The sequence below is a fragment of the Argentina silus genome, assembly GCF_951799395.1.
Source record: "Argentina silus genome assembly, chromosome: 7".
Taxonomy (NCBI): domain Eukaryota; kingdom Metazoa; phylum Chordata; class Actinopteri; order Argentiniformes; family Argentinidae; genus Argentina; species Argentina silus.
This window is the reverse complement of record NC_139661.1, coordinates 3,109,985-3,135,222: the sequence shown is the minus strand read 5'-3', so window position 1 is coordinate 3,135,222 and position 25,238 is coordinate 3,109,985. Positions and strand designations below refer to the sequence as shown.

At 49.1% G+C, this 25,238-nt stretch overlaps 1 protein-coding gene across 8 annotated transcripts in view; it reads right to left on the bottom strand.

Annotated features, from left to right (window-relative positions):
• The window catches only part of fbrsl1 (fibrosin-like 1), a 233,861-nt gene that overhangs the window by 84,081 nt on the left and 124,542 nt on the right, over positions 1–25,238 (bottom strand). For all 8 annotated transcript variants that reach the window (XM_083673510.1, XM_083673504.1, XM_083673508.1 and 5 more), the window contains one exon: positions 5,194–5,223. In XM_083673510.1, coding sequence (XP_083529636.1) covers positions 5,194–5,223 — 30 coding nt within the window. The remainder of the gene's footprint in view (positions 1–5,193; positions 5,224–25,238) is intronic.

Sequence of the window (25,238 nt, the reverse complement as noted above, 5' to 3'; positions counted from 1 at the left end):
GGGTGGGGGGAATATTGCTGGCAAATTGGTTTTAAATTAAAGAAGGTGGCGAGGCTTTCTGCTTCCTCAGCGCTTTCCCAGGTGCACTTAATCTAATTTCATTAAGGAGATGAGGACAGATGATCACTTGTGTCGAAACATTAAGTCGGTCCATTTTTTCCCCATAAAAAACTATTAGGGCTGCTGTCAGCGACCTGGTGGGTGGGCTGTTTGTTATTGAATATGAGGACTCTGGGAGAAAACCTGGGCTTTGGAGGGGCATGGGGGAGGGGGGGGGGGGGGGGGGGGGTGGGGCGGGCGGAGGAGGGCGGGGTGGAGGGGAGGGTGGGGCACAGGCACATTACGATTCCTTTTACTACCACCAGACATGGAGAGACAGAGAGGGGGAGAAAGCAATAGACAGCATTATGATAGAAGAGATAGACAGAGAGAGAGAGTGAGCGAGCGAGAGAGAAATACATTATGCTAAAACTAATATAGAAGAGAGGAAAACAGAGAGAAGGGAAAAGAAAGGGCGGAGAAATACACTGTATATGTCGAGTTGGGGGGAAGGTCGATGGTGGTGGTGGTGGTATTCACATGCAGCGTACACACCCTGCACATATGCAGGGAACACGCTGCCTTTTAGAAGACAGCCTCCCTTGATACATCACCTCGGAGGGTACTACCTGACGAGCCATTACTGATAAGCTCTCAGAAAACGCTCCGTCTCTGTGATATGACATTCACTCTGGGCGCAGGGGCGATAAGGGAAGGAGGAATTAATGTGTCAATCAAGTGTGCGTGGCATTCCTGTCAAGCGAGTATTGAAACCATTAAAGAGCTGTAGCAGCCGATGTGGTAATGGTCCCCCGGGAGCCCGAGGGGGGGAGACGGATACAGTTACTGCTGAATGACTGCTTGGCAAATAGAACCAAATAGAATTAGTCCGACCTGTGCGTCCACACGGGTGAGCATGACGCCATCGTCGGAGGGGCCCTGACAGGATACTGGGTTAAGACTGGCAGAGTGGGCTGGAGAGCATATTAGAGGCTAATGCTAGTATTCCAGGCATGGGGGGGGGGGGGGGGGGGAAGGAGATGGGAGGTGTGTTATTTGCCGAAGCAAAAAAGAACACGAGGAAATTGGAGGAGCAGCCTTCGACAGGCCGAGTCGCAGCATAATGGAGATAGGATGACACTTCAGGGGAGTTCTTGTGAAAAACACGGAGAGAGAGGGGAGGACAAATCCCTCTTTTCCTCGTCCTCTCGAGTGAGCGAGAGAGAGAAATGGCCATCTTCGACTTGGAGTAGCTTCAACCGCCTGACAGACGTGTCAAAAGTTGTAAACGTCGGCACGCTGACAGATCCCCTGGCAGAGCGGAGAGAGGGCTGAGGACGGCGGTGAGAAGACAAGAAGAAATGTTTAGAAGCGTTACAACAAGCCGCTGACGTCTTCCAACTCACGACCGTACGAGCGAAACAACTACAAATGGCGAGCGATCTGAAATTCATTCAACGACACCCTTTAAAAAGTCTTTAGGAAGGTTTTCAAACGCAACACACATACGGCGGGAAACACAGGCAGTCGTTTGTGTACACGGAGATAACGCGCCAGCAAGGCAGATCTGACTGACTCTGTCCCTAAATGAATATAGCCAAGATTTCAGGTTCATTCCTCCGTTTTGAAATATGAAGCATTTCATTGTATGTTTACAGCTGTATCCTGCGCATATGATAAACAAACTGTGATTTGATTTGAGTTGATTTGATTTCGAAAATGCTATTATTTGTCAAGAGATGAGGTATAGGGAGGAATTACATAACATGACAATGACAATAAGCAAGCCGTGAGTTCCAAAACAAAGCGACGGATATGAATGGCATGGACTGTACATGGTTGTCCATAAGAAGCTTATAGTGTAGTTAGGGGGAACAGAGGCTTACTGTATGCGAATAACCGAGGTCTGTATGGGTAACCAAGGTCAAGTCATGTCATACTGAAGTGGGGTCAAATTGCTGATGACATGCTCCTTTAGATAGATGCCAGAAAATAAAACTGAACATTGCTACTTCGTTAGAGGAGGGAATTACATAATCAAGTCTAAGATGTATGCGTACTTCACGTGGTATGCCGAAACATTGCATTTACCCCCTGAAAACAGCAAAAATAAATATATAAAAATATAAAATATTTAATTGGAGGCCATGCGGAGTAACACATATCTGATTCACAATTCTATGAAATATTGTGAAAGGAATTGAGAGGGTCAGTGATGGTCTAGTTTCATCTAATTGAACATCTATCTAATATCTTCATCAGACAACAGTGGCATTCAGAACCATTTCTGTGTGAAGCGGTTAATGGGTAACACATGCTTCTACACTCACTGACATAAACTACTATTTAATCAATAGGGAGGCAGAGAGACTACACACAACACAACATGAACTTGAACTCATTTGACCATATACAATTTCATACCCCAATCAGATTCCACAGGCCTTCCATGTCCTAAAAAACAGCCTTTGTTGAGAGACAGCCCCTTGTGTTGTGGAGCAATTTCTCAAGCATGTGGTTATCCCTTTTCATGAACATTTAATTGAGTGTGGCTACAGTACGCTCACACAAGAGTTATAAGTGCTGCTTTAATAACAGACACAACACAGTGGCCACATTCTGCTCCATAAAAGAAGAAGAAGTACTTGATCGTCTGAGGCGGGTGCCTTCAGGGCTCAGAAGTGTATCGGGTTCGTTCGGGGTCAACGGCGCTATTTTTGACTTTGAATCGTTCTCATTGTCAAACATCGTGTTCGGAATAATGGTGGAGAAACACACATTTGGTAGACGGCAAGAAACATCAAGAGATGGAGGAGGAAAACAATCCGGGGCCTGCGATTGCATGTATTTTCTAGGGCAGGGAGAGAATCTGCATAAACGTCCTCAAATGGCAGCATAGGACTCAGATAGAGGTTACCCCGGCAATCTCATGAGAATTCACATGGAAATACATCTGAACTACATCTGAAGCCCTCGCCTTATCTCTGAATTTGTTTGAATATGAGGTTGTTTTTTACGACGTGTCCTTATCCATATCTAGCCAGCCGCCATGCGACAAGCCAGACAGTTTCATTCAAATAGCTATAACTGATTGCCCCCAACGGGCACACCTGTAAGCAATATTCTAATTAAGGTAATCTGTTAAATCCTGACAATGTGGGTGTTCAGGTGGTTAGCGCTCTGACGTGAAAGGCGCCCATTGTTTTCCAGGAGACAGGAGGGACGCTGGCACCTGTTACGGTGAACATCGCCGAAAGAGAAACAGCTTTAGAGTTACCCTGAGTGTGTGCAATTACAAATGACAGTGTTTGTCTTTTCCCTCATGGAAACCAATTTTACACCGGTGATTTTACTCAGTGATGACTTGTCAAGATGGTTAGTTGAAAAAAAATCTAAATAAAATGCTTCCCCACCGTGCAATTCTCTGTGGATGTTCCACTATTCTGTCCTCCTGATTACAGTACCAGCGCTGTCCAGGTTCTGGGTGTGTGGTACAGTACATGGCCAGCGTTGCTGAAATCCTTATCCAAACATTCTTTTTCAGCATGTGAAGAACATGGAACGTGGTGGAATTTTGGAAGCTAACCTTGACAAGGGCTCTATTGTACCCCCCCTGGCCTGGTCTATTAAGCCCCCTGGCCTGTATCTGGCAGGAAGCAACCACCAATCATTACTGAGACAGCACTCATACGACCCCCCCACCACCTCCTTAGCCATGCTTTCATTGAAGAGACAAATCACATGTACCTGTATTAGATTTACCTTACTTTTAGACTTACTGCATTCCGTAATTACTTCCACATGTTGCGAACCACACATGGTGAAAAATGAACAAAAAACTCGCACAAAAACATATGTCATTCCTACAGTATTTCACATGCAGCCAATTAGCTATGAACCTCCCGTGTGACAGGTGCAGGAGGCAGTGACATGGACACAACAGCGAGCAGAGAGGGAGGGCAGGTTGAACTGAGGAGAAGGGATGGTGTGTGTGTGTTCGTGTGTGTGTGTGTGTGTGTATGAAGGGGAGGTTCAGTAGATTGGTTCCTTCATCCACCCCCCCCCCTCCCCCCCCCCTCCCCCTTCCTCCCCCCTCCTCCCCTCCCCCTCCACGGTGATGCCAAGGAGCAGTATGGAAACTGACAGGCCTGCCCAACCCTCCCTCCCTGTCACGTCAAACCGGGGTGAGAGGCTTCCCTTACTTTTTGGTTCAATGAAGAGATAAAAGCCTATTGACTGCCAAGCTACAGTTAATGCAAATTAGGCCGCTATCAATGTATTATTTATAGGGCGAGCCGTAGACATTTCCACAGAACTGGGAGCTAGGCTTACAGGAGATTAGGCATGCTATCTCATTCATTTACCAGGGAGTAATTGCTAAACTGCAGGGAATTAAGATGCGTAAGACTCCCATTGGTAGTTGGGCATGTTATGGGTGGCAGCCATCAACGAACCACCCCTACAGTAAGACTCTGATAAACAACTACGACACTGTTGTGAAATTGCTATTATAAATACTCTAGCCTGGCCAACAACTGTCACACACAACTGACGCATGGGTAATAACTGGTGGCACCGCGACAAATCTGCCTAATGCCATTTGAGCAACACAAAGCCGTGTCATATATGTTGCTATCTCTGGGATGGTAGGACTCAGCAACGGTGTTATTTGCAGCATGAAATTCATTTGAGTGTGACGTTCACAGCTACAATGTGGAGCGATCAATGGAGGTTTGTCAATATTCCACAAAGCAGATAATTCCCCAATTGAATATTGTGGTCAGTAAATAATGTTCAACATCTTGTATAGTCTGAGCACTACTGTACATGAACAGATATAAAAAAAAATCAAAAAAATAAACTGTGATGTTCATCCAAACACAAAGCTATCCGTCGTGTTTGTGAAAAACCAACAGTGGAAATAAATTCCCTTCTTTGCGACGACAGTATGTTTTCCTTGTCAGTTGATTTCTTTTTCCTTATCTGTAAAATGCAAATGATCAACAGTAGCGGGACTAGTAGCTTCGAATACTCCTCCTCTCTCTTCACACGAACCGGGAGAGCGTTTCTTCTTTCGTGAAGAACTTACGTTTGTTATGGTTCTCAACTCTCTCACTTTGTGGAGAAAAATAAACAGGAAAAAAAAGTCCTTACCTTGTCATCAATGTCACTTTCGCTGTCACACTGCAAAGGAAGAGAAGGGGGGAAAAACATAAGGAATTATTCATTTGGCCCCCCCACCACCCCGTAATCAGTGCAAATGTTATCGTGATGTGAGGGCTTCTCCTTCAGTGACAGCTTTCAACGCAAACGAGGGCAGATGAAGGGGGAAAAAAGAAAGCGTCACATTTGAGATTTTTCTTTTTTTGAAGGTTCAAAAGCAGTATGCAATACGATAAGACTATTCCTGAGTTTTCTTCCCCCGAATACAATGGCTTACAAAAGGTAGTAAACAAATATGGGTATCGTCAGTTGTGCTGTAAAGTACCGGTTATATCACTTTGCATTAAACAAAAAACTTGTCATTTACCCTTGATAGTGTTAGAAATGTATCAAACCCTCCCTCTCAGTAATTGGCCTTTCTAAATATTGCAAAAGGACACCTAAAACATGGCATATGACGTAAGCTAATATCAATTTCTCCTATATAATGACCTCAACACTACTACAGTACAACAGCCACTAAGGTGATCATTGAACAAAGCTAATTCTAGAGAACAGAATTCAAACGGTTGCAAAATAGACTCCGAATTCGATGACGCAAATGAGAAAACAACAATGAACAGATGTACTATGACCATAATAACCCTTATGGGGCACTCAGAAGTAGAAGACTGTGTTCCTTCTGGCTCCCAGTCCTTCACAAAGCCCCACAAGTTGATCTCTCTCCCATTTCTCCCCCCAAAACCCAAAACCCCATTCCTATTTCCTGTTTCTCACGTTCATTTGGGTGCTAATGGTGAATAAATGTTTCTGCCTGGTAACTCCTTCTCACTATACAATGGCTGAGTGAAGTTGTGAAAACAGGAGTGGACCAGTCAGCCCTCCAGGAACCTCCCAGCGGGGAGCCCGCGGAGAAAAACGATTCAAGCAAAGAACCATAGAGAAAGCCCCCTGAAAAACTGCCTTCAATCTGTCAATTAAGTTCCTGTGGCAACATATTTAAGTGCCGCTCTTTTATTTAGTTTAACTCCCTTTTCAGAGCCTGGGCACAAAGGAAGGAGCTGGGTCAAAAGCAGGCACAGCGGCCCTTTTGTGTGAGTGCGGTGGGTCCAAATGTATAATTAAGTAACGAGCGCAATCAGCACTACAAGCCCAGTGGCCAAGATCTCCTCAGAGAGAGAGAGGGGTGAGAGAAAAGCTGCTCCTGCTCTTGAATCCTCCCATTCTCTACAACTCAAAGGCAGAGTGACTGACTGGAGCCTTCTGACAGTGGACAGTGTTAAGTCAAGAGACTGTGAGGCTTAACATGAGTGACTGTGTGTGTGTGTGTGTGTGTGTGTGTGTCTATACAGTATACGGTGCCTTCGTAAAGTATTCAGACCCCTTCACTTTTCCACACACAATACCCCAGAATGACAAAGCGAAAACACATGAAATGTCAGTAAATGTATTCAAATTGAAATACAGAAATACCTCATGTACATAAGTATTCAGACCATTTGCTATGAGGTAAAATGCAAAAATGTCATCAACTCATTTTAAATTGAGTCTATAACACAACAAAACGTGGAAAAAGTGAAGGGGTCTGAATACTCCGAAGGCACTGGATGTATAAAGGCAAGCTGATTCCCTGACCTCCATTATTGAGCCATTCCGACAAGCCATTCCTACAAGAAAGGGAACCTTCTTGGAATGTGTATAGGAGTTTGGCAAATAAAAAGCGAACATATTCCGGTAATTTCCTTCCTTTAATCGATCATTGTCGATGGCATTCAGAGGTGGTGAGTGGGAAAGAAAGAGATGCAGACAAAGTGAAAGAGAGAGACGGATGGAATGGCCCTGACATACAGTGAAGGAAATAAAATGAGGATGTTGGATACGTCTGAAACTGTGCCTTTGGGTGTGTGTGTGTGTGCGTGCGTGCGTGCGTGTGTGTGTGTGCGTGTGCGTGCGCGCGTGTGCGTGAGAGAGTTCAGGACCGGAGAAAAAAAAAAAATCATTGTTTGCGGTCTGTCCTTTAATTCTCCCCGTTGTGTGTTTGCAAAACCCTAATTTCAGGGATTTACTTGTCAAAAGACATTCATTATAGGTACAAGGCATTAAAGCTGAAAGTGGCTTAGGCTCCTTGTCAATCAATTTCCTATTCAAGCAATGTTCTCGGCAGAGTGATTGTCACCCGTTTCCACAAAGCCGAGACCCGTCAGCAGCTCAAACGCAACCCTGTAATCATGCATTTGTTTCTCACACACTGTCATTTTATTCTTAAAAATCAAGACATTCAAAAACAGGTGACTTTTTTGGAACTTGATTTGTTGACAATGTGCCTGGAAGTAAATGGCGTCCTGGTTGGAAGCTCATAACCTGGCTGAACCCAGCGAGAAAAACGGCCTCTTAGTATGCGCCCCGACGCGCGACATCCGCCCCTCATACAGAGATTCTAGTTTCCCCTTGTTATTGAGGTACCGGGGGAGGGGGGGGGGGGGGGGGGGGGGGCTACAACCCTGGGCGATGGGGAGGAACAGGAGGATCTGTCTGCAGTTGAATTCCCCCAGCGCCCCCCAGAGTCTGGTCTGGTCTCACTGAAGCTAAGGATGAGACCAGGGATCGGGGGTGGGGGGGGGGGCACTGGTGAGGTGGGGAAAAAAAATCATATCAAAAGAACACAGCATGGTGCTCAGTACCCCCCCCCCTCCCGCCCCCCCGCCCCCGACCCCCTTTTCGGAAACATCTACTGCAGCAGAGCATAAAGTAGTGGACTGGGCCACGGTGCACAGAGGAGGGGTGTTTGTGTGTGTGTGTGTGTGTGGGAGGGGTGTGGTCAGAGCTGTGTTGGGCCTGTGTAGGGCAGGTCTGTGAGATGTCCATAGTATCATGGTATTCTGTCATCTCCCTGTGTGCAGTGGGCCTATGTGAGAAGGAGCTGCAGTGGGACCTACTGTATGTTAGGGCTGCAGTAAGCTTATGGGTCACACTTTGTATTACATTACCATGTGTACATACCTGTGTAGTAACTCTGTAATTACACTAGTAATAACATATGTATTCATATGCTGTTACATAGTCAATTGGTTAATTCTATGTAATTGCATAGTAATGTAGTTGAACGGTTTATGTTATTACCACAAGTGGAGTAAGGACTGTTCCGTATGCTGTGTAATTAGTTAATTACAATGTATAAAACATGTATAAAGGTGTTAGCGGCCTATGCACCAGAGCTATGGACAGGGCAGGTGAGGTTACACTCTCTCCTTTTCACATGGCTAAACTGGCAAGAGATTTGTGGAGTAAGCCAAAACCAAATGGTGAAAATGCAAAACCACCAACTCACACCCCCCCCCCCACCCCCCCCACCCCCCCCACCTCCCCACCCAACAGCATGATGGCGGTCTGAGGGGATGTTGTTAAAAGCGGAGAGATATGTTGCTCCCAAAGTTGCCTGACAGGAGCAAGACTCCGCTGGGTCCCTCTCATGGATATGCAAAAACCGCAACACACACGAGAAGAAAAACACAACCTGGCTACTGGTTCAGAGGCAGAGAGAGAGAGAGCAACAACATCTGCATCTGGCAACCGCCGCCACGAGAGGTAACCAGGGACTGGTTTCACCGGATGGTTCAGTCTCCCCCCACCTGACCCCACCACCCCCCCCCCGCCCCCACCCATGTTCCCTCTACACATCAGACGGATGGTTTTGACATTTACACAGCTTTCAACGCTTTAGGAGCAGGAGATTTATTCGGCGAACAGCCCGGGACCGGACAAGGGCCTCCGCGCTAGGCTAGGCCCCATGACGACCCCGTATCTCAGCCCAGGAATGAGGCACGGCTGAGGAGGGAGACGGTCTGGGTGGAAGAAAAAAAACCGGATGATTCTCCAGGACATTTTTCTGGCAAGATTCTAATAGACGTGCAGGGAAGAAGACAATAAGCGCTTGCGCATCCCGGAGCACATTAAAACGACCGCCCGAATTAATCACATGGCTCCACCTGTCACATTCTGAGGGGACTTTGCGATGAATTCGCCTCGGAGAGAAACGGAGAAAGTCGCCCGGCGACACAAATACTGGCACAGCGTCAGTGTCTGTCGGGGGCTGTCTGCTTGAATACTGATTGGGGCCTTTCTCGCTGTGAGATATCCCCAAGTATGCAAAACAAGAGCTGGGGCTTGTGGTGCATAATTCTCAGTGTCGTTTCGCCCTCCGAAAAAAACGGAAAACGTAACCATCACCGAGACAATCCGTATTTGCGTCTCAGCCGAAATACAGAAATACCTCAACGGCCACAGAATCGTTACTGAACTACTGGAGAGAAAAGTCGAAAGCATGAGAACTTAAGTCGTCTTCAACATCGCCAAAGAAATAATAACTTAGAAAAATCTTGGGAGTCCCTTCGCTTCCTCAGACGGCGTCTTAAACGGCGGTGACGACTGGAAGAGCACAGATCCGTAAGGGCGTCCAGGTTAATGGTGCATCCAAACACACGGGGGGAGGGGGGGGGGGGATCTGGCGGTGGCTGATGCCCAGGAAACAACCCCAATTTTCTCCCCCTCAATTTCCCTCCCGCGGCTCCTGGGATGAGCTGTGTGGTATTGTCAGCGTTGCTGCCCTGCTGGGGTCCTACTGCAACAGTCACGGGACCACCGACTGTGTCACAAACAGCCCCGGAACCTCCAGGGACTACGGGGGGGCTCTCTTGGTGGCAGCATGGTGCACGGCACCAGGTTAAGCACTTCTAACAGGACCCGGGAATCCATAATTCATGAATATGATGGGTTTTTTGTTGTTGCATGCTTGTGTGTTTACACCTCTCCATAAAAAAAAAACCATGGCAGAGGGAGAAACACATGACTCATCAAAGAGGCTGGGGGGGTGTGTGTGTGTGCGTGCGGGGGGGAGGGAGAGGGAGGGGGGGGGGGGGGGGGGGCGAGGACGAGATGACGCTGAGATTAGTCTGATTGCGTGACAAAAACAAGGACAAAATGCAGCAAATAAACCTCTCTGGAGTTACGGAAGAGCACACAATGGCCCTGGTTGCTGTAAACCAAAGCCGGAGCGAAAAACAAAAAAATGCTCCTTTTTCAATAGAGAGGGGAAAAGGCCAGGCGTAATGTTTTCCTACTGTAAATACTACTGGCACCGTAGGTCTGTGTACTCCGATGTCGGGGGCGGGGGTGGGGGGGGGGTTTACACGGCTCACATAACCGTGTCACACCGGTCAACCGCCTCGACCCCTTCGAAAAAAATAAATAAATATAAGAGCAATTCCTCTTGACCCTGTGATGCCTGCGTTGGCGCGGCCCACCAGCCGAGCGCTCTGATTCGATCAAAGGAACCGAATCTATACGGCTGTTTGACCGTTGACCTTGCCTCCGGGCTGCATGGGGAAGTCAGGTGATTACCACAGGTCAGACTGAGGGGCCTTTGGATTAGGGAGGGTATCGATCTGAAGTTGGAGATGTGGGGCTCGGGCAGAAAAAAAAAGAAGAAAAAAAAATCCCCTTTCCGCGTGCGGAAATGATATCGACCAGGAGAAGAGGCCGGGCTTTAATGTAAAACCATACTTGAGCCGGGGACCTCTGAGAAGGCTGAACAAACTGTGAAGGAGCCTCGGCACAGGTCTGAGGTGGAATGAGAGAGAGAGAGAGAGAGAGGAGGAGGAGAGAGGATGAGAAAGAGATATATATAGTACAGTATATATATACAGTGCCTATAGAAAGTCATCATACCCTGTGAAATCATTACCTTTTGTCACATTACACCCTGGAAATTAAAATAAATCTAAACTTTTTTGAGCTGTATGTACACATTATAACCCTCATCATCAAAGTGAAAATAAAAACGTTTAAAATTCTGGACAATTATTAAAAATTAATTAGTGAAATACCTGGTTTGGTTAAGTGATCAGCCCCTTAGAGTATACCATTATAAACTTGCTCAGGTGCAACCAATCAACTTCCAGATCAAACACCAGGCTAATTGCCCCCCTTGACATCAATTGTAGTGGTTTTGATTACTTCAGAATAAAAACAGCTGTTTCTTGAGGATTCCACTACTAGAAGTGCATGGTTCTGCAAAGAATTCACCATGGTTGGAAAAGTACTTTCAAAAGGCCTCCGGGATAAAGTTGTAGGATGTTGTGGGGATGTTTCTCTTCAGCGGGGACTGGGCAATTGGTCAGGATTGGAGGGAAAATGGATGCTGCCAAGTACACCCAAATTCTTGAGGACAACCTGCGTCCCTCTGCAAGACAGCTGAAGATGGGCAGGTCATTCACCTTCCAACACGACAACGATCCTAAACATACCGCCAAAAGAACAACGCTGTGGCTTAAGGATAGAAAGGTGAATGTCCTTGAGTGGCCAAGTCAGAGCCCTGACTTAAATCCGTTAGAAAATCTGTGGATGGACTTGAAGAGAGCAGTCCATCGCCGCTCACCACGGAATTTGACTGAACTCGAACACTTCTGCAAGGAAGAATGGGCAAATATTCTCCAATCTAGGTGTGCAAAGCTAGTAAAGACATATCCAAACAGATTGTTGGCTGTAATTGCAGCAAAAGGTGGCTCTACAAAGTATTAAATCAGGGGACTGATGACTTTTCCAACCCTGTTATTCTTGTTTCTCATTTTTTTTTAAATGTTCAGAACTGTTGCCTTTTTTTTCATTTGTTTGATGTTGTATGGCTAAATTTGTACATAAAGCTGGAAAAAGTTTTTTTTTAATGGGTTTTGATTTCCGGCTGTACGACAAATATAGTAACTATTTCAAAGGGGTATGATGACTTTCTATAGGCACTGTATACAGTACCAGTCAAAAGTTTGGACACACCTTGCCAAGAGTGTGCAAAGCTGTCATCAAAGCAAAAGGTGGCTACTTTGAAGAATCTAAAATACCAAACATATTCTGGTTTGTTTAACACTTTTTTGTTTACTACATAATTCCATATGTGTTCCTTCATAGTTTTGATGTTTTTAATATTAATCTACAATGTAGAAAATAATAAAAAATAAAGAAAAACCATTGAATGAGAAGGTGTGTCCAAACTTTTGACTGGTACTGTACATATATATATATATATATATATATATATATGTGTATATATATGTGTGTGTAGAGAGAGAGAGAGAGAGAGAGAGAGAGAGAGAGATAGAGAGAGGAGAGAATGAGAGAAAGAGAGAGAGAGAGTGAGAGGAGACACGGGACTAAGAACCGTTCTTTACATTAGCCAGACACAGAGGATCCCAGTGTGGAGCTGACACACTTAAGGGAGCTACAGCAGGGCTGTGTAAATCAGGCCAGTGAGGAAAGATATAGGCCCAACCCGGGGCCAAACCAAGCAGGGTTTTACACTACCCAGACCCCGTGTAAACAGCGTCAGGGCCGGCTAGATCTTCACTTCACTTCCAAGAGGAGCATGTGGTGAGAAGATGGGGGACGGGGGACGGAGGCAGGAGAGGGGGGGGGGGGGCGAACCCGGAGAGAGAGTCCCCCCCCCCCCTCTAAATTAAAGGAGTGCCTTGTGCCTTCCAACTACAGCTCCCTCAGCCATTGCTTTCAGCACTCACTGGGGGGGAACTACAGCTCCCTCAGCCATTGCTTTCAGCACTCACTGGGGGGAGAGAGAGAGGGGGGGGGGGAGAGAAGGGGGGAGAGAGAGAGAGGAGGGGAGGGGAGGGGGGGGGGGACAGTGGGGTTGTTGGCGGCCTCTCACAGCAGTCTGGCGGGGAGCTGGCCTCTAATGGGAGTGATATGAGAGGGGGGGGGGTATTTATTCATGAGGAACACACCAAAAAAAAAAGCCGGCCAAAAATCCCAGCGAGAAAAAGAGACTGGGAATACAGTACATAACAGCCTTACCAATACGCAACCGCCCTCGGAGGAGGAATGGAGGCGGTAGGGAAAGGGAGAGAAATAGGAGGAGAGCTAAAGAGAGAGAGCGAGAGAGAGAGAGAGAAAATAAAAAGACAAGAAGGGGAGGGGGTAGGCAGAGGGAGAGAAAAAAGAGAGAGAAATACAGATCCATGTCTCATCCATTTTTATTTTATTTCTTCGCGCGGCTCATCTTTCATAAGGTTCCCCTCGGCTTCCTTTTACACCCTCACCCCCCCGACCCCCCCCCCCCCCCCCCCCGACCGCGTCTGCGTTCACCCTTACCGGCTCCCAGAGAACGCCGCGAAAGAACCACCACCACCGGGCGACTCTCGAACCCGAACCCTCCCTCTGTTTTGACACCCCCCCACAAACACCCACCCACCCGCCCCGCTGCAGCATCGGGCGCTGGGCATCGGAAATCTAAGTCGGTAGGAGAGAGAGAGAGAGAGAGAGAGAGAGAGTGCGTGTAGAGGAGAAAAATTAGCCGGGGAAGGAAGGAAGTGGGATGTTGACTTGAACCGGCCCCCGAGGGCAGCAGAGAGTCCCCCCCCCCCCCCCCATGCGCGGCTCCGTTGGCTGCCTGACAGTTTGATGGAGCGAGTGGAGAGGCTTCCCTGCGGCCCCCGCACCGCCGTCTCTCACACTGATGTAGCTCAGTGAGGAACAGATTGAGCCTCCGGGCATTGCTCTGTACAGTTACTCCCTTTCTCTCTCTCTCTCCCTTCTCCTCCTCTCCTTCTCTCCTTCTCTCCTTCCCTCACACACACACAGAGAGAGAGAGAGAAAGACCGAGGCACACACAGACACACGCACGCGTACACACACACACGTACACACACACACACTCACACACAGCTTGGCTCCCCCCTTCCCTGTTTCACTCCCTCCCTCGGACGGTTTTGTGATGAGCACTACAGATGCCGTTTACTGAGTTCCAGCTTACGCACCAGAGGAGGGATGGAAGGAGGGAAGGAGGGAGGGAGGGAGGGAGGGAGGGAGAGAGAGAGGGAGGGAGGGAGGGAGGGAAGGGAGGGAGGGAGAGGCAGGGGCTGTGAGGGCACAGACATAATGAAAAGAGTCTTGCGGCAGCCCACTGCGTGCTGGTCATGAGAAGCATGTGCCGCCGGGGGGCTTTACTGCTAATTTCGGGGGGCAGCCAAGCGTTTCACGCTCCACTTGTCATTGGGCCAGAGGGGCATTCATACTGGGTGACAGCAATTGCGAGAGGGAGGCGATTCCTCCCTCCCACCTCCTTCTCCCCCCCCCTCCCCCCCTCTGCAATGATCAAAAGCTGTCATAGGCAGGCTAAAGAATTACAAATGAGTGTCCTGTGGCACTGGCTGGGACTGGATTCGACTCTCTCCTCTCCTCTCTTCTCCCTCTCCCTCTCCCTCTCCCTCTTCTCAGATGGCCAGGAGTGCAGAGCGCACCCCCCAATCCCCCCCCCCCCCCCCGCCTTCCCTTCTGTCTGTCTGTGTGTCTGTCTGTGCAGGGTTTTTACACTGCTGTTTACTGCTTGCTGTTGCTTGTACATCCACCAGTTAACATAACATTCATCGACGAATCCGAAAAAACAAGCAGGGGTTGAGGCCCCAAAATCACAAATCTAAAAGAAAAAAACCCTCCAATGTGTCTCTGGCTGGCCTTGGATTAGCATAGCATAGAGCTCCCACATGGAAAGGCCCAACCCCCCCCCCCCCCCCCAAACCCCCACCCCCCCACACACACACACTCCCTAGTCTGTGTGCGCGCTACTGTCTGTCGTAGAGGTGAAACCGCACGGCCAAACAGATCTTTAATCAGCGACATCGACTTCCAGAGGATTTGGCGTGCCCTTGGGTTATCTCTGAACTCCAAGATAAAAACCAGGAACAAAGTCATCGGAAAATCATTAAAAAAAGGGGGGGGGGGGTTTGAGAGAAGAAAAAAAAAGAAGAAAAAAAAAAACTCTGGGAGAAGAAGAACCCCCTTCGCTGCGCGTCTTCGCCGCCGTCTCCCGCCAAACGGGCCGGGCGACACTTTACCCCTTTACCCCTGTGGCCGAGGGTCCCGCACATCACAGACACACACCTCTTTGATCACGATAAAGGCCCGGTGACTGTTTTCCCCAACACCTCACTGACTAGTACACTAACCGTAATGAACATTCTCCTGATGATGGAGAGAGGGAGAGAGAGAGAGAGAATGTGTGTGTGTGTGTGTGTGAGAGAGAGAGAGTGAGAGATGGATGTGAACAGCTGGTTCTCTCCTCCTTAAAAAGCTGTGCCTGCCTTGGGTATGTCAATTGGGAGAGGGAATAGAGAGAAAGAGAGAGAGGGATGAAAGGAGGAGTGTGAGAGATGAAGTCAGTAATGAAGGTTGGGGGGGGGGGGGGGGGGGTGATGGGAAGGGGTGAATTAAGCTAAGGGCAAGAAGGAAACTTCTGTTAATCTCTCCAAAACAAGCTATCATGAGAGACATATACAGAGAGGGAGAGATAGAACAGTGGAAGAAGAAGAAGAAGGGGGGGGGGTTTCGGATGAGGAGAGAGAGAGAGAGGGGGGGGGAGTGGAGGAGGAGGAGGAGGAGAGGAGAGGAGAGGAGGAGGAGGAGGTATTCACAGTGCACATCCTCGGGGCTGTGAATAATTTAGAGGAGCGCTGGGAAGACGAAACAAAGATGAACACAAAACACTGGCAGCGTTTGACCCAGAGCTGGAGCTACATCAGCACACATCACAGAGGAGCCTGCTCTCTTCTCTCTCTCTCTATCTACCCCCCAACCCCTCTCCTCTCCCCCTCCCCCCTCCCCCTCTCTTTCTCTCTCGCTCGCTCTCTCTCTCCCCCTAAGAGACGGTGCGGAAGCAGCTGTGCTCTCCCCTTGTTTTCGCCTCACATTCGATGAGACCCAACAGAATGGCTGACAACTCAGTTCCACGCAGTGCGGCTCCCAAAGCCTCTCCTCCCTGCCAATCCCTCCTACCCCGAGAGAGAGAGAGAGAGAAAGAGGGATGGATGGGGGCCTGTCTGCCACTGCTAATGCTGAGAACAGGGAGGCCGCCGCCCCTTCATGGAGCCGTCAGCGCAGTCAGTCAGTTTAGACGCTGGAGCCAATCGCGGAGATCGTCTGTCAGGCCCCAGAACACCGGGGCCTATCGCGGAGCTCGTCTGTCAGGCCCCAGAACACCGGGGCCTATCGCGGAGCTCGTCTGTCAGGCCCCAGAACACTGGGGCCTATCCCGGAGCTCTTCTGTCAGGCCCAGACACTGAGACAATGCAGCTGCAGCCAGACAAGAGGATGCCGTGCTGGACGGGAGCAGTAAATAACGGCTGCTCTGTTATTAAGGGGAGAAGTCGAGGTTAAATAGAACTCATTTCAACGCCCTTTGTCAGGGCACCATGAATCACCTCACCTGCGGAGGTGTACTGTGTGTGCCTGTGTGCGTGTGTATACTGTATGTGTGTGTGTGTGTGTGTGTGTGCCTGCGTGTCTGTGGGTAGGGCCAGGGGATCAGCAGGCTGAGGATAATGCATCAGGGGTGGGAGGAGGAGGGAGGGGGGGGGGGGGGGTGGCTCATCAACCCCGCCATGTCGGGGCCGTTGTATTACGGTAATTAAAGGGCAGGCCGAGTGGCTCGCTGACAGGGTCAAGGTCCTGACTGCGCCACCGCTGAGTCTGTTATTAGCGAAGTTCACCTGCGGGGACGCGGTCCCGACTACGGCGAAATAAGCAAATGAAAAGCGAGCCGCGAGAGAAACGTCAAGGACGACGCTAGCCTCCCTGAACAAAGAGCTGAGGCACCGCTACTCCCCTCTCTCTCTCTCTCTCTCTCTTTCTCTCTCTCTCTCTCTCTCCTGCTTCGTCTGAGCGGCTGATATTAATGGGACGTCCCTTGTTTGTAAACGTGCCAAGTTGTGTGCACCACCGCAGGCTGTCTATTATAGCAGGCCTCTGGGGTGGCTTATCCATATGGCGTCGCATATGGCACTCAGCAGCATCAATTAATGTTGTTATAATACTGATTTTTATGAGCTCTGTTTCCAGTTCTTTTCTCCTCTTCACTCTTGTCTTCACCCACCCCCCCCGCTCCACACACACACACACACACCCTCCCCCCGCCTCTCCCCTCCCTCTCTGCCACTATGCATGCACGTGTGTGTGTGCGTCTGTGCGTGCATGCGTGTATGTGTGTGTGTGTGTGTGTGTATACACTCACTGAGCACTTTATTAAGAATACTATACTAATACTGGGTAGGGCCTCCCTTTGCTCTCAAAACAGCTTCAATTCTTCGTGGCATTGATTCCACAAGATGTTGGAAACATTCCTTTGAGATTCTGGTCCATGATGACATCAAGCAATTCCTGTAGATTTTTCAGGTGCACTTTCAAGCTGTGAGATGGGTCAGCTGTTCAAGATGGGTCAGTTGTGGCCATGAAGGGATGCACATGGTCAGCAACAATACTCAAATAGGCTGTGACCTTCAAGCGATGATTGATTGGTATTAACAGGCCCAAAGTGTGCCAAGAAAACATTCCCCACACCATTACACCACCTCCACCATGAGAAGGTGTGCAGGTGTTCCTAATAAAGTGTTCAGTGAGTGTATGTTTGTGTGCGCGTGTGTGTGTGTGTGTGTGTGTGCGTGCGGGCACAGCTTTTCGCCTGCCTACCCCTGGTTTCCTCACAACCAAAGTCGTTTCTCCCCCATCAGAGGATCTGGGCTTCTCTCTAACCTCTGAACGCAGTGCGGTGGCCATTGAACTGCTCACTCAGAGGCCTGGAACACAGGGCTTCTTCTCCTGCTGTACTGCACCACAAAAGGTTACACCAATCGTCAATGTATCACACTCCCCCCGCTGTTGAAGGCAGGGAAAATAAATAAATAAATAAAAAAGACGGGGAGAAAAAAAAGAAAAGATGAAGATACCAATTCCTCCCAAGGTAACAATTACCGGGAAGGAGACATTTGATAATATAATTGTCTTTCGCCGAACGAAAGATTCGCCACGAAGCGATCCCGCACTGGTCGTGTTGTGGTGGTCATGATGGGTCTCCGCGTGGACCAATCAGAGCGCTAATCTGCATTTAAGTCTACGCTCAAAGGCGTAGCACAGAATCCTTTCTCTCTTTTTTATTTTTTTTCAGTTTTTTTTCCAGTTTTTTTTTTTTTTAACCCGGTTGCCTTTGGTGCCTGATCTGACAGGAGGAGAACAAGAGTTGCTGTAAAAAGCTCTGCTCAAAAGCCTCCCAGCCACGCCAGGCTTGTCAGAGATGCCACAATTAGAGAGGAGATCACTGCAACCACGGGGGAAAGCTCCCCCCTCCCCCCCCCCCCCCAACCGCCAACCCCCACCTCCCCACAAGAGCCCCCCGAAACGGAACTCTCTCGTTTGAGGAACACACTCAAAGGGGGGGCTTTAAAACGTTTCGGATGGCTAATCACTCTCAGGATGAAAGCCTCTCTCCGTCTGTGGGAGAAGGGAGCTTTCCTTGTCTTCTGATTGTTTTGTTTTTTGCCACTGCCACCTAGTTTTTTCGCCAGGCAGGCAGGCAGGCAGGCAGGCAGGCAGGCAGGCAGGCAGGCAGGCAGGCAGGCAGGCAGGCAGGCAGTCAGGCAGGACTGTTTGAAGGTGTACTCAGACTCAGTGCGGGGCTGATGCTTTGTAGTGATATTTCGAACAGCACAGTCTCATTACTTTCAGACATGGGAGATGATGTGTACCGGGGTGGATTTGTCATTTGGCGCTGTCAAAAGTTCTGAGAGGAGATATACAGACGCACTAACTTCTGCGACCCGCGTTCCTCAGGCTCGCCGTGCCCCGAAACGTATTCAACTAAATCACACGGGTTCTAATACTGAAAGTCCTACGAGAGACAGGGTCTATCCAACTAGCAGTAAACCTAATGCCGGCTCCCCAGCGTGATTCAAATCCATCTCTTAATCCTTAATCTCTGTAATCGTATCTTGTTTCCACGTCCCCCTTTCTGTCACAGTATATCCACTTAAATCTTTAATTCTGTTACACGCGGCGCTGTATACATTCGGACAGTACGTTACACATCGGAAAAACAAGAGCGTCTTTGTGTTTTTTGAGAGGAAAAGTTCCCAGAGGACAACGTCCCACACCTCTCCAAGCTGGCGAGAGAGGGGTTTAGAGGTTTCACATGAGACAATCAGAGGCCAGTTCCTTTGGGTGTCCTCTAAGTTGATTTCACACGGGGCCTCCCCTCCACAACAAAAACGTTGCTCTGTTTTCGGGTTTAAAAGCCTGCCAAAGATTGATTGAAGCAAAAAAAAAAAAAAAAAAACAGCGCCTGGTTACCATGTGAACCCGGCCTGTTGCTGGGGAGACCGTCACAAAGTGCTTCCTGGGTAATTTTCGAGGTCACTGGTTTGTGCACGTCTGTGTGGTGCAGATGGGCCCACCCTCATTCAGTGCCCAGCAGGAGCTCTTTCATTAGGCCCAGTGAATACCCTCATTCATCCCCTTCACCTCGATTGGTCACGCTGTGTCTATGTAGAGGGCCCAGGACAAACTTCTCTCTCTCTTTCTCTTTCTCTCTCTCTCTCTCTCTCTCTCTCTCACACTCTCTCCTTTTCCTTTCCTCTCCACCGCACACCACCTACCTTCGTCACACTGCTTTTGTTTTGTTCTGTTCTTCTGTCCCATCTAAGGTTGTCAGGCTTCAACGTTGCCTTCATGCTGCTCTGGACACACTCACCAACACACCAGTCAACACACACACACACACACACATTTGTATTGGCAGAACCAGGGGGGCAAGGAGGAGACTCCAACTTAAGTTACCGCAATACCTGTGTAGTAAAAATGACACGAGTAATAATATTGTATGAACTTTGTTCTATGAATATCCATGTCATTTCTTTGGGAATTGGATAGCAATGGAGGTCAGCGGCGGTATATATGTGATTAAACAAGTGGAATAAGGGACTGTTCCTTATTCCACTTGCGTAATAACCCAAACCGCTCAACTCCTTCCGCTACATCATTACCTTGTGACTATGTACCAACGTGTCAACACGACGTTGTTACTACAGTAACTACAATGTGACTAAACAAGGTATCGGGGGGCAACTTCAGGTAAAGCGTGTACACCTTGCAACAACATCCCAAGTCTGATGCCTCTGATGTTTTCCATCCGTCGCTTCCCCAGCCTTGCGGTCCTACTCCCTACTCCAGGTCCGGGCTGCTGTGTTCTCTACGGAGCCTAGCTGAGCCCAGGGCCATTTCGGAGCTAAGCCTCTCCTCTGCTGAGCCTCTGCGGTAATGGCTGTGCTTAGCCCTAGGCAGTCGGGGGCCCTGTCTCCTACCTCATTCCCAGCTCTAAGTGAGTCTCAGGTCTCGCCTAGTGAGAAGTGACTAATTGCGTCTAGTTGTTAGTGCCCCTGGAATGAGATCCACTCCAAGCGGTGACAGGCTGTGCAATCATTTCTTTTCTCCCTCTCTCTCCCCCCTCTCCCCCCCACCGCCCCTCCCCACCACCCCTCCGACTAGATTTACCCCTCTGCTTCTCAGCCTACTGGGCTGTAAAATTGAGCGGACGCCGGGCAGGATACAGAATGAGACCTGGCACCTTCGATGCGCCTAACCTTGAAGAGGGCTGCGCCAAAGAGACAGAGACACAGTGGCGGCCATCTTGGCCAGAGGAGTGAGTGGAGGAGAGGGGGGGGGGGGGGGGGCAAGGGGCAGAATGGCATCCCTTTATAAACCAAAGAGGGCAGCAAGCGAGGAAGGAGGGTGACAACCAGCTCCACACCAGAGCACAGACAGTGGGGGGTGGTGGGTTGGGGGTGGTGGGTTGGGGGTGGTGGTGGTGGTGGTGGTGGGGGGGGGTGTTACAAAAGCATGGCAGGGGTTCTCAGTGATGTTTAATGCACCGTTATATCACACATAGGCAGCTGCTGGAGTAACAAGATGGCGGCTGGGGGGAAGACAGGTTTGATTAAGTCTCGTTCCCAGTGAGGCTGGATGTCTGATGGGATGCTTTACATAGGAAGGAGATAGAGAGAGTGAGGGAGAGAAAGAGAGAGAGAGATAGAAAGAGAGCCCTCTTCATTAGAGCTGACAAGTCCTTTATTTCCCTCTCTCTCCTCCTCCTTCTTCATGTTTTTATTTTGTAATGTGCTGTCTGTGCAATCACTGTTATTCCCTGCCTACCTGCCACCAGGCCGGCAACAACAACAAATAGGATCACGCTATGAAAAATAATTCAAATTTTCGGGATAACAGTTCAAAATTGAATTTCGTTACAAAAATTAACATCCCCTAAGCATGTTTTTTTCCCCGAAAGGAACAAACAAACTAGTCTTTAAATGAAATTAACTTGCGTGTCTGAGGCGTACTTGAATCACAGCGATGCATTATCATGCGCAAGAAACGAACGAACATTTTTTTTCCCCCCACCCACGGTTATGATTGGAGTCTTTTTTTTCTCCCAGAGAACAAATACAGCCTGGGTCTCTAACACATGATATTAGTGCTCAGAAATGGTCTCTCCACGAGAGATTAACCAGGTTAAAACTCCCAGGCAGCATGTTGGGGCTGCTCTCCCTCCCTCCAGGGTTTTCACTATCATTTGCAGGAAAATTACTTCAGTAATGAAGAATCCAGGCCCATAAATCCTCCTGGCCTCACCTTCCTCGCCTCTTCAACTCCACTGAACAGCTAGTAAAAAAAAAAAAAAAAAAAAAAAAAAAAAAATCCCTTTAAAAAATTCATAGCGCAATTTTGCTCAAATCCCTCCCAGCAAGCACAATTATGGAACTTTCATCTCAATTGATTTATGTGCTGGGCAGGGGGAGAAAAAACAGGCAGTAAATCATTGTTTTTAAAGGGAGGGCTCGGGTCTTTATGGCAGGCCGCACGCTACGATGGGAGAAGAGGGGACGGGGGGGAGGAGATGTGGGAGGAGAGGAGGAGGTGGAGGAGGAGGAGGAGGAGGAGGTGGGAAGCAGGGGAGGTTGGGGGTTTGGGGGGGGGGCGGGTGTGATGTGTAGCGGTGAGGGAGAAGGGGAAGCGTATTCCACTTGATTAATAACACTAATCAAATTATACAGTGTTCCACTGTGCCCTGAAATCTGGGGCCGTAATGTCTTCTAATGGCGAGGTTCATGGAGCTCAACTTCAGGGGGAAAACATGCAGCTGACTGCTGCACGTCTTAATGAAGGCAGTAAAACATCCATTTCCAGAAGCCATGAAATGAAAGGGGAGATTGTAGAGTGCGGCCTGGCTCCCTGATAGCAAAAAATGAAAGACTGTTACAAAGGACAAAGCGAGCAAGAGAGAGTGAGAGAGAAAAGAGGGAGAGAGAGAGAAAGAGAGAGAGAGGGGGGGGGGGGGAATAAAATAGAGAGGGAGAGAAAGAGAATAAGAGTCAGATATCTAGGTGGATTTAAAGGGGCGAGCCCACCAGGAATAAGTGTCTGTGGAAAGACGAGGGGAGGAAGGAGGGAGGCGGTGAGACACTGGGGGGGGGAAGGAGGATTGGTTGGTCCCTCTCAGTGTTTGATTTTGGGAGAAATCCGCCTTCGACACGCACAATCTCTCGCCTGCTTATGGATGAGCCGGGCTGCTCCGAAGCGTCTGTTATCCTTAGCCAGGCTGACAACAGCCACATTTCATTACTATTCGGCTGCTGATGTGCCTAACCACAGCATCCATCCTTCTATCCATCTCACCCTCTCTCCATCCATCCATCCATCCATCTATCTACACCAGCACACCCCTGTCTGTGCAGCTCCCGGTAACAGCCTTGCCTCTGTACAGTAATGCATATAGTAACATCAGCCATTACTCCATTTTAATCGTGTAGGTGGGCTGGACGCTGCAGGTGGGGGAGAATCATTGTTTTTCATTCTAAGGCACATCACTACATCAGGGTTTTAGTGTTGGTAGCGGTCCTCATGCTGTATCTGATGATAGAAACCAGCAGGAAAGTAGAAAAGGAGACTATGGCCCAAGGAGCGTCCTACTCTTTTTATGTCGACTAGAACAACTGCTGCATGGTAATTTACCCTGTCCCCAGAGAGACAAAGTTATACAAAAGCATTACGGTTTGGATTTAATCAGCTAAATTACACATGATACAAACAATCAAAGCTGTTAAGTCTCAATAAAAGCTAACATTATTTTAGTCTTGGGGCGTATTTTCGCCGGAGAAAAAAAAAATCGCTGAAATAACAAAACCTGAGAAAACACAGATTGCTATTGTTATTGTTCTCATAATTATCCCTGTATTCTCCACGCACGCAGTCTAAATCAGGATGAAATGTGGGTTTGATTTGACGACGCTTCCTGTTATGACTGGCTCCGCTTGGAGTCGCGCAAACACTTTGGCCCGACGTGGCGAAAACTCAATCAGGCGGAATTACCGGTTCTATCAGATAAAGAAATGTAATTGATTTGAGAGCGACATGATATATAACTACATTACAGTGGCTGTCTCCGTAGGGGGGGGGGGGGGGGGGAGGGGGGGGCGCGCTCAGTGGGGAAGGGCCTATGGGGAGCTCATTAACGCCACTCTTGAATTATTGAGTGCAGAAGCAGTGACTTTGAGGAATACGGGATCCGCCGTGACAACTCCTTAAGTGTTTATCTCGACTTACGGCAACCCAAGACGTCTGTCGGCCCCGGCCTCCCGCGTCATCAATATTGCAGTGGGAGAAGTTGTAATGGTACATAATTGAAAGGGTTCAGATGAAGGTTGGGTCAGTGCACGCACGTCATTCTCTCTCTCTCTCTCTCTCTCTCTCTCTCTCTCGTCTCCTGTAGCGCCTGTCACTCGGGCGTGCGGTGATGTCACGTCCCGTGTTGTTTCAGTAGGAACAACACCGCCGAGACGGGGTTGGGAGGTTAGCATCTTGTTTTGTTAGCGTTAGCTCCTGGCGGCGCGTCACATGCCTTTTTCCTATGAGGGGGCTGTGTGTACTGTAAGGTCAGTGTCTGTAAGCGAGGAGAAGAAGGAGGAGGAGGAGGAGGAGGAGAAGGAGGAGGAGGAGGAGGAGGCCAAAGTGGACTCAAAGAGCTAAAGCGAGACAGCAGCAGCAGCAGCCGTGGGCTCTGGGGCCGGGAGAGGGGGGGGGGGGAGAAGGAGAAGCAGCGTGTCCCTGACCCTGACCACAGGCCTACAGGCGCTCTCTGAACCGCTGCCGGGGCCCCTGTGGAGAAGATAAAGATGTAAGTCACCGCAGTGGGGCCTCCACCTCCCTGAAGAGACCAGTGGCTGGCTCCCCCAGAGAGACCAGGGTCCCCGAGGCCTCCACAGCTCTCTCTCTCTCTCCCTCTCTCTCTCTTTCTCTCTCTCTCTGTCTGTTTCTCCAAAGACCTCCTGCTAGCTTTCCCAGAAAATGAGAACTCAATTAATTCAGGGGAAATGAGGGCGAGGGAGGAGGAGGCCCGGGCGCCCTCAGAGAGAGAGAGAGAGAAAGAGAGAGAGAGAGAGAGAGAGAGAGCAGCACAGAGCTCCCTGTCGATCCGTGGCCTGGATACAGCAAACACTGGCAGAGCTGTGTTGAGCGCACGGGGGAACGAGGTGTGCATTAAGTCTTTAGCCAAGTTAATCCTGTCTACAGTTCAAACACGGCTGATGAACGCCTCTCATTACAGCGCAGGGGGGGTATGTACACGAAACCAGTCACAATGGGACAGACTGAGAGGGGACAGGCTGTTCGCTCAATGAGCTCAAGGCCTAGGATCTCTGTAATTAAAACAATGGCCGACACTTGTTTCCCCCCCCCCCCCCCCCCCCCCCACCCTGATATCCGGACATCGCTCGACACCTAGACGAGGATGAGAAGCAAGAGTATCTTTCGTGTGGCCTCAGACCTGGCCCAAAACATCGCAGTCGAGCTAATATCTATGTTATTTGTTACGGTGGCACTTATCTCTGAATACTAAGAGGGTTGTACGAGCCACGAAACAATAACACGACCCGCATGCTAGCCGTAACATCTCCTCCCACAACCGTCTGCACGTGCAGCGGAAAAAAACGGATACGGGGTGTAGAAAGACTCCTCGCTACGATGACCTTAAGACTCGTTGAACAAGCGTCTGTAGACGCTTTAGAGAGATACAAGAACAAGTCATTCATGGGGCCACCCTGCCCGGTGCTATATTAAGATGTGGTGCACAACCCCCAGACGTCAGCTATTTTTCTCATGGCCTT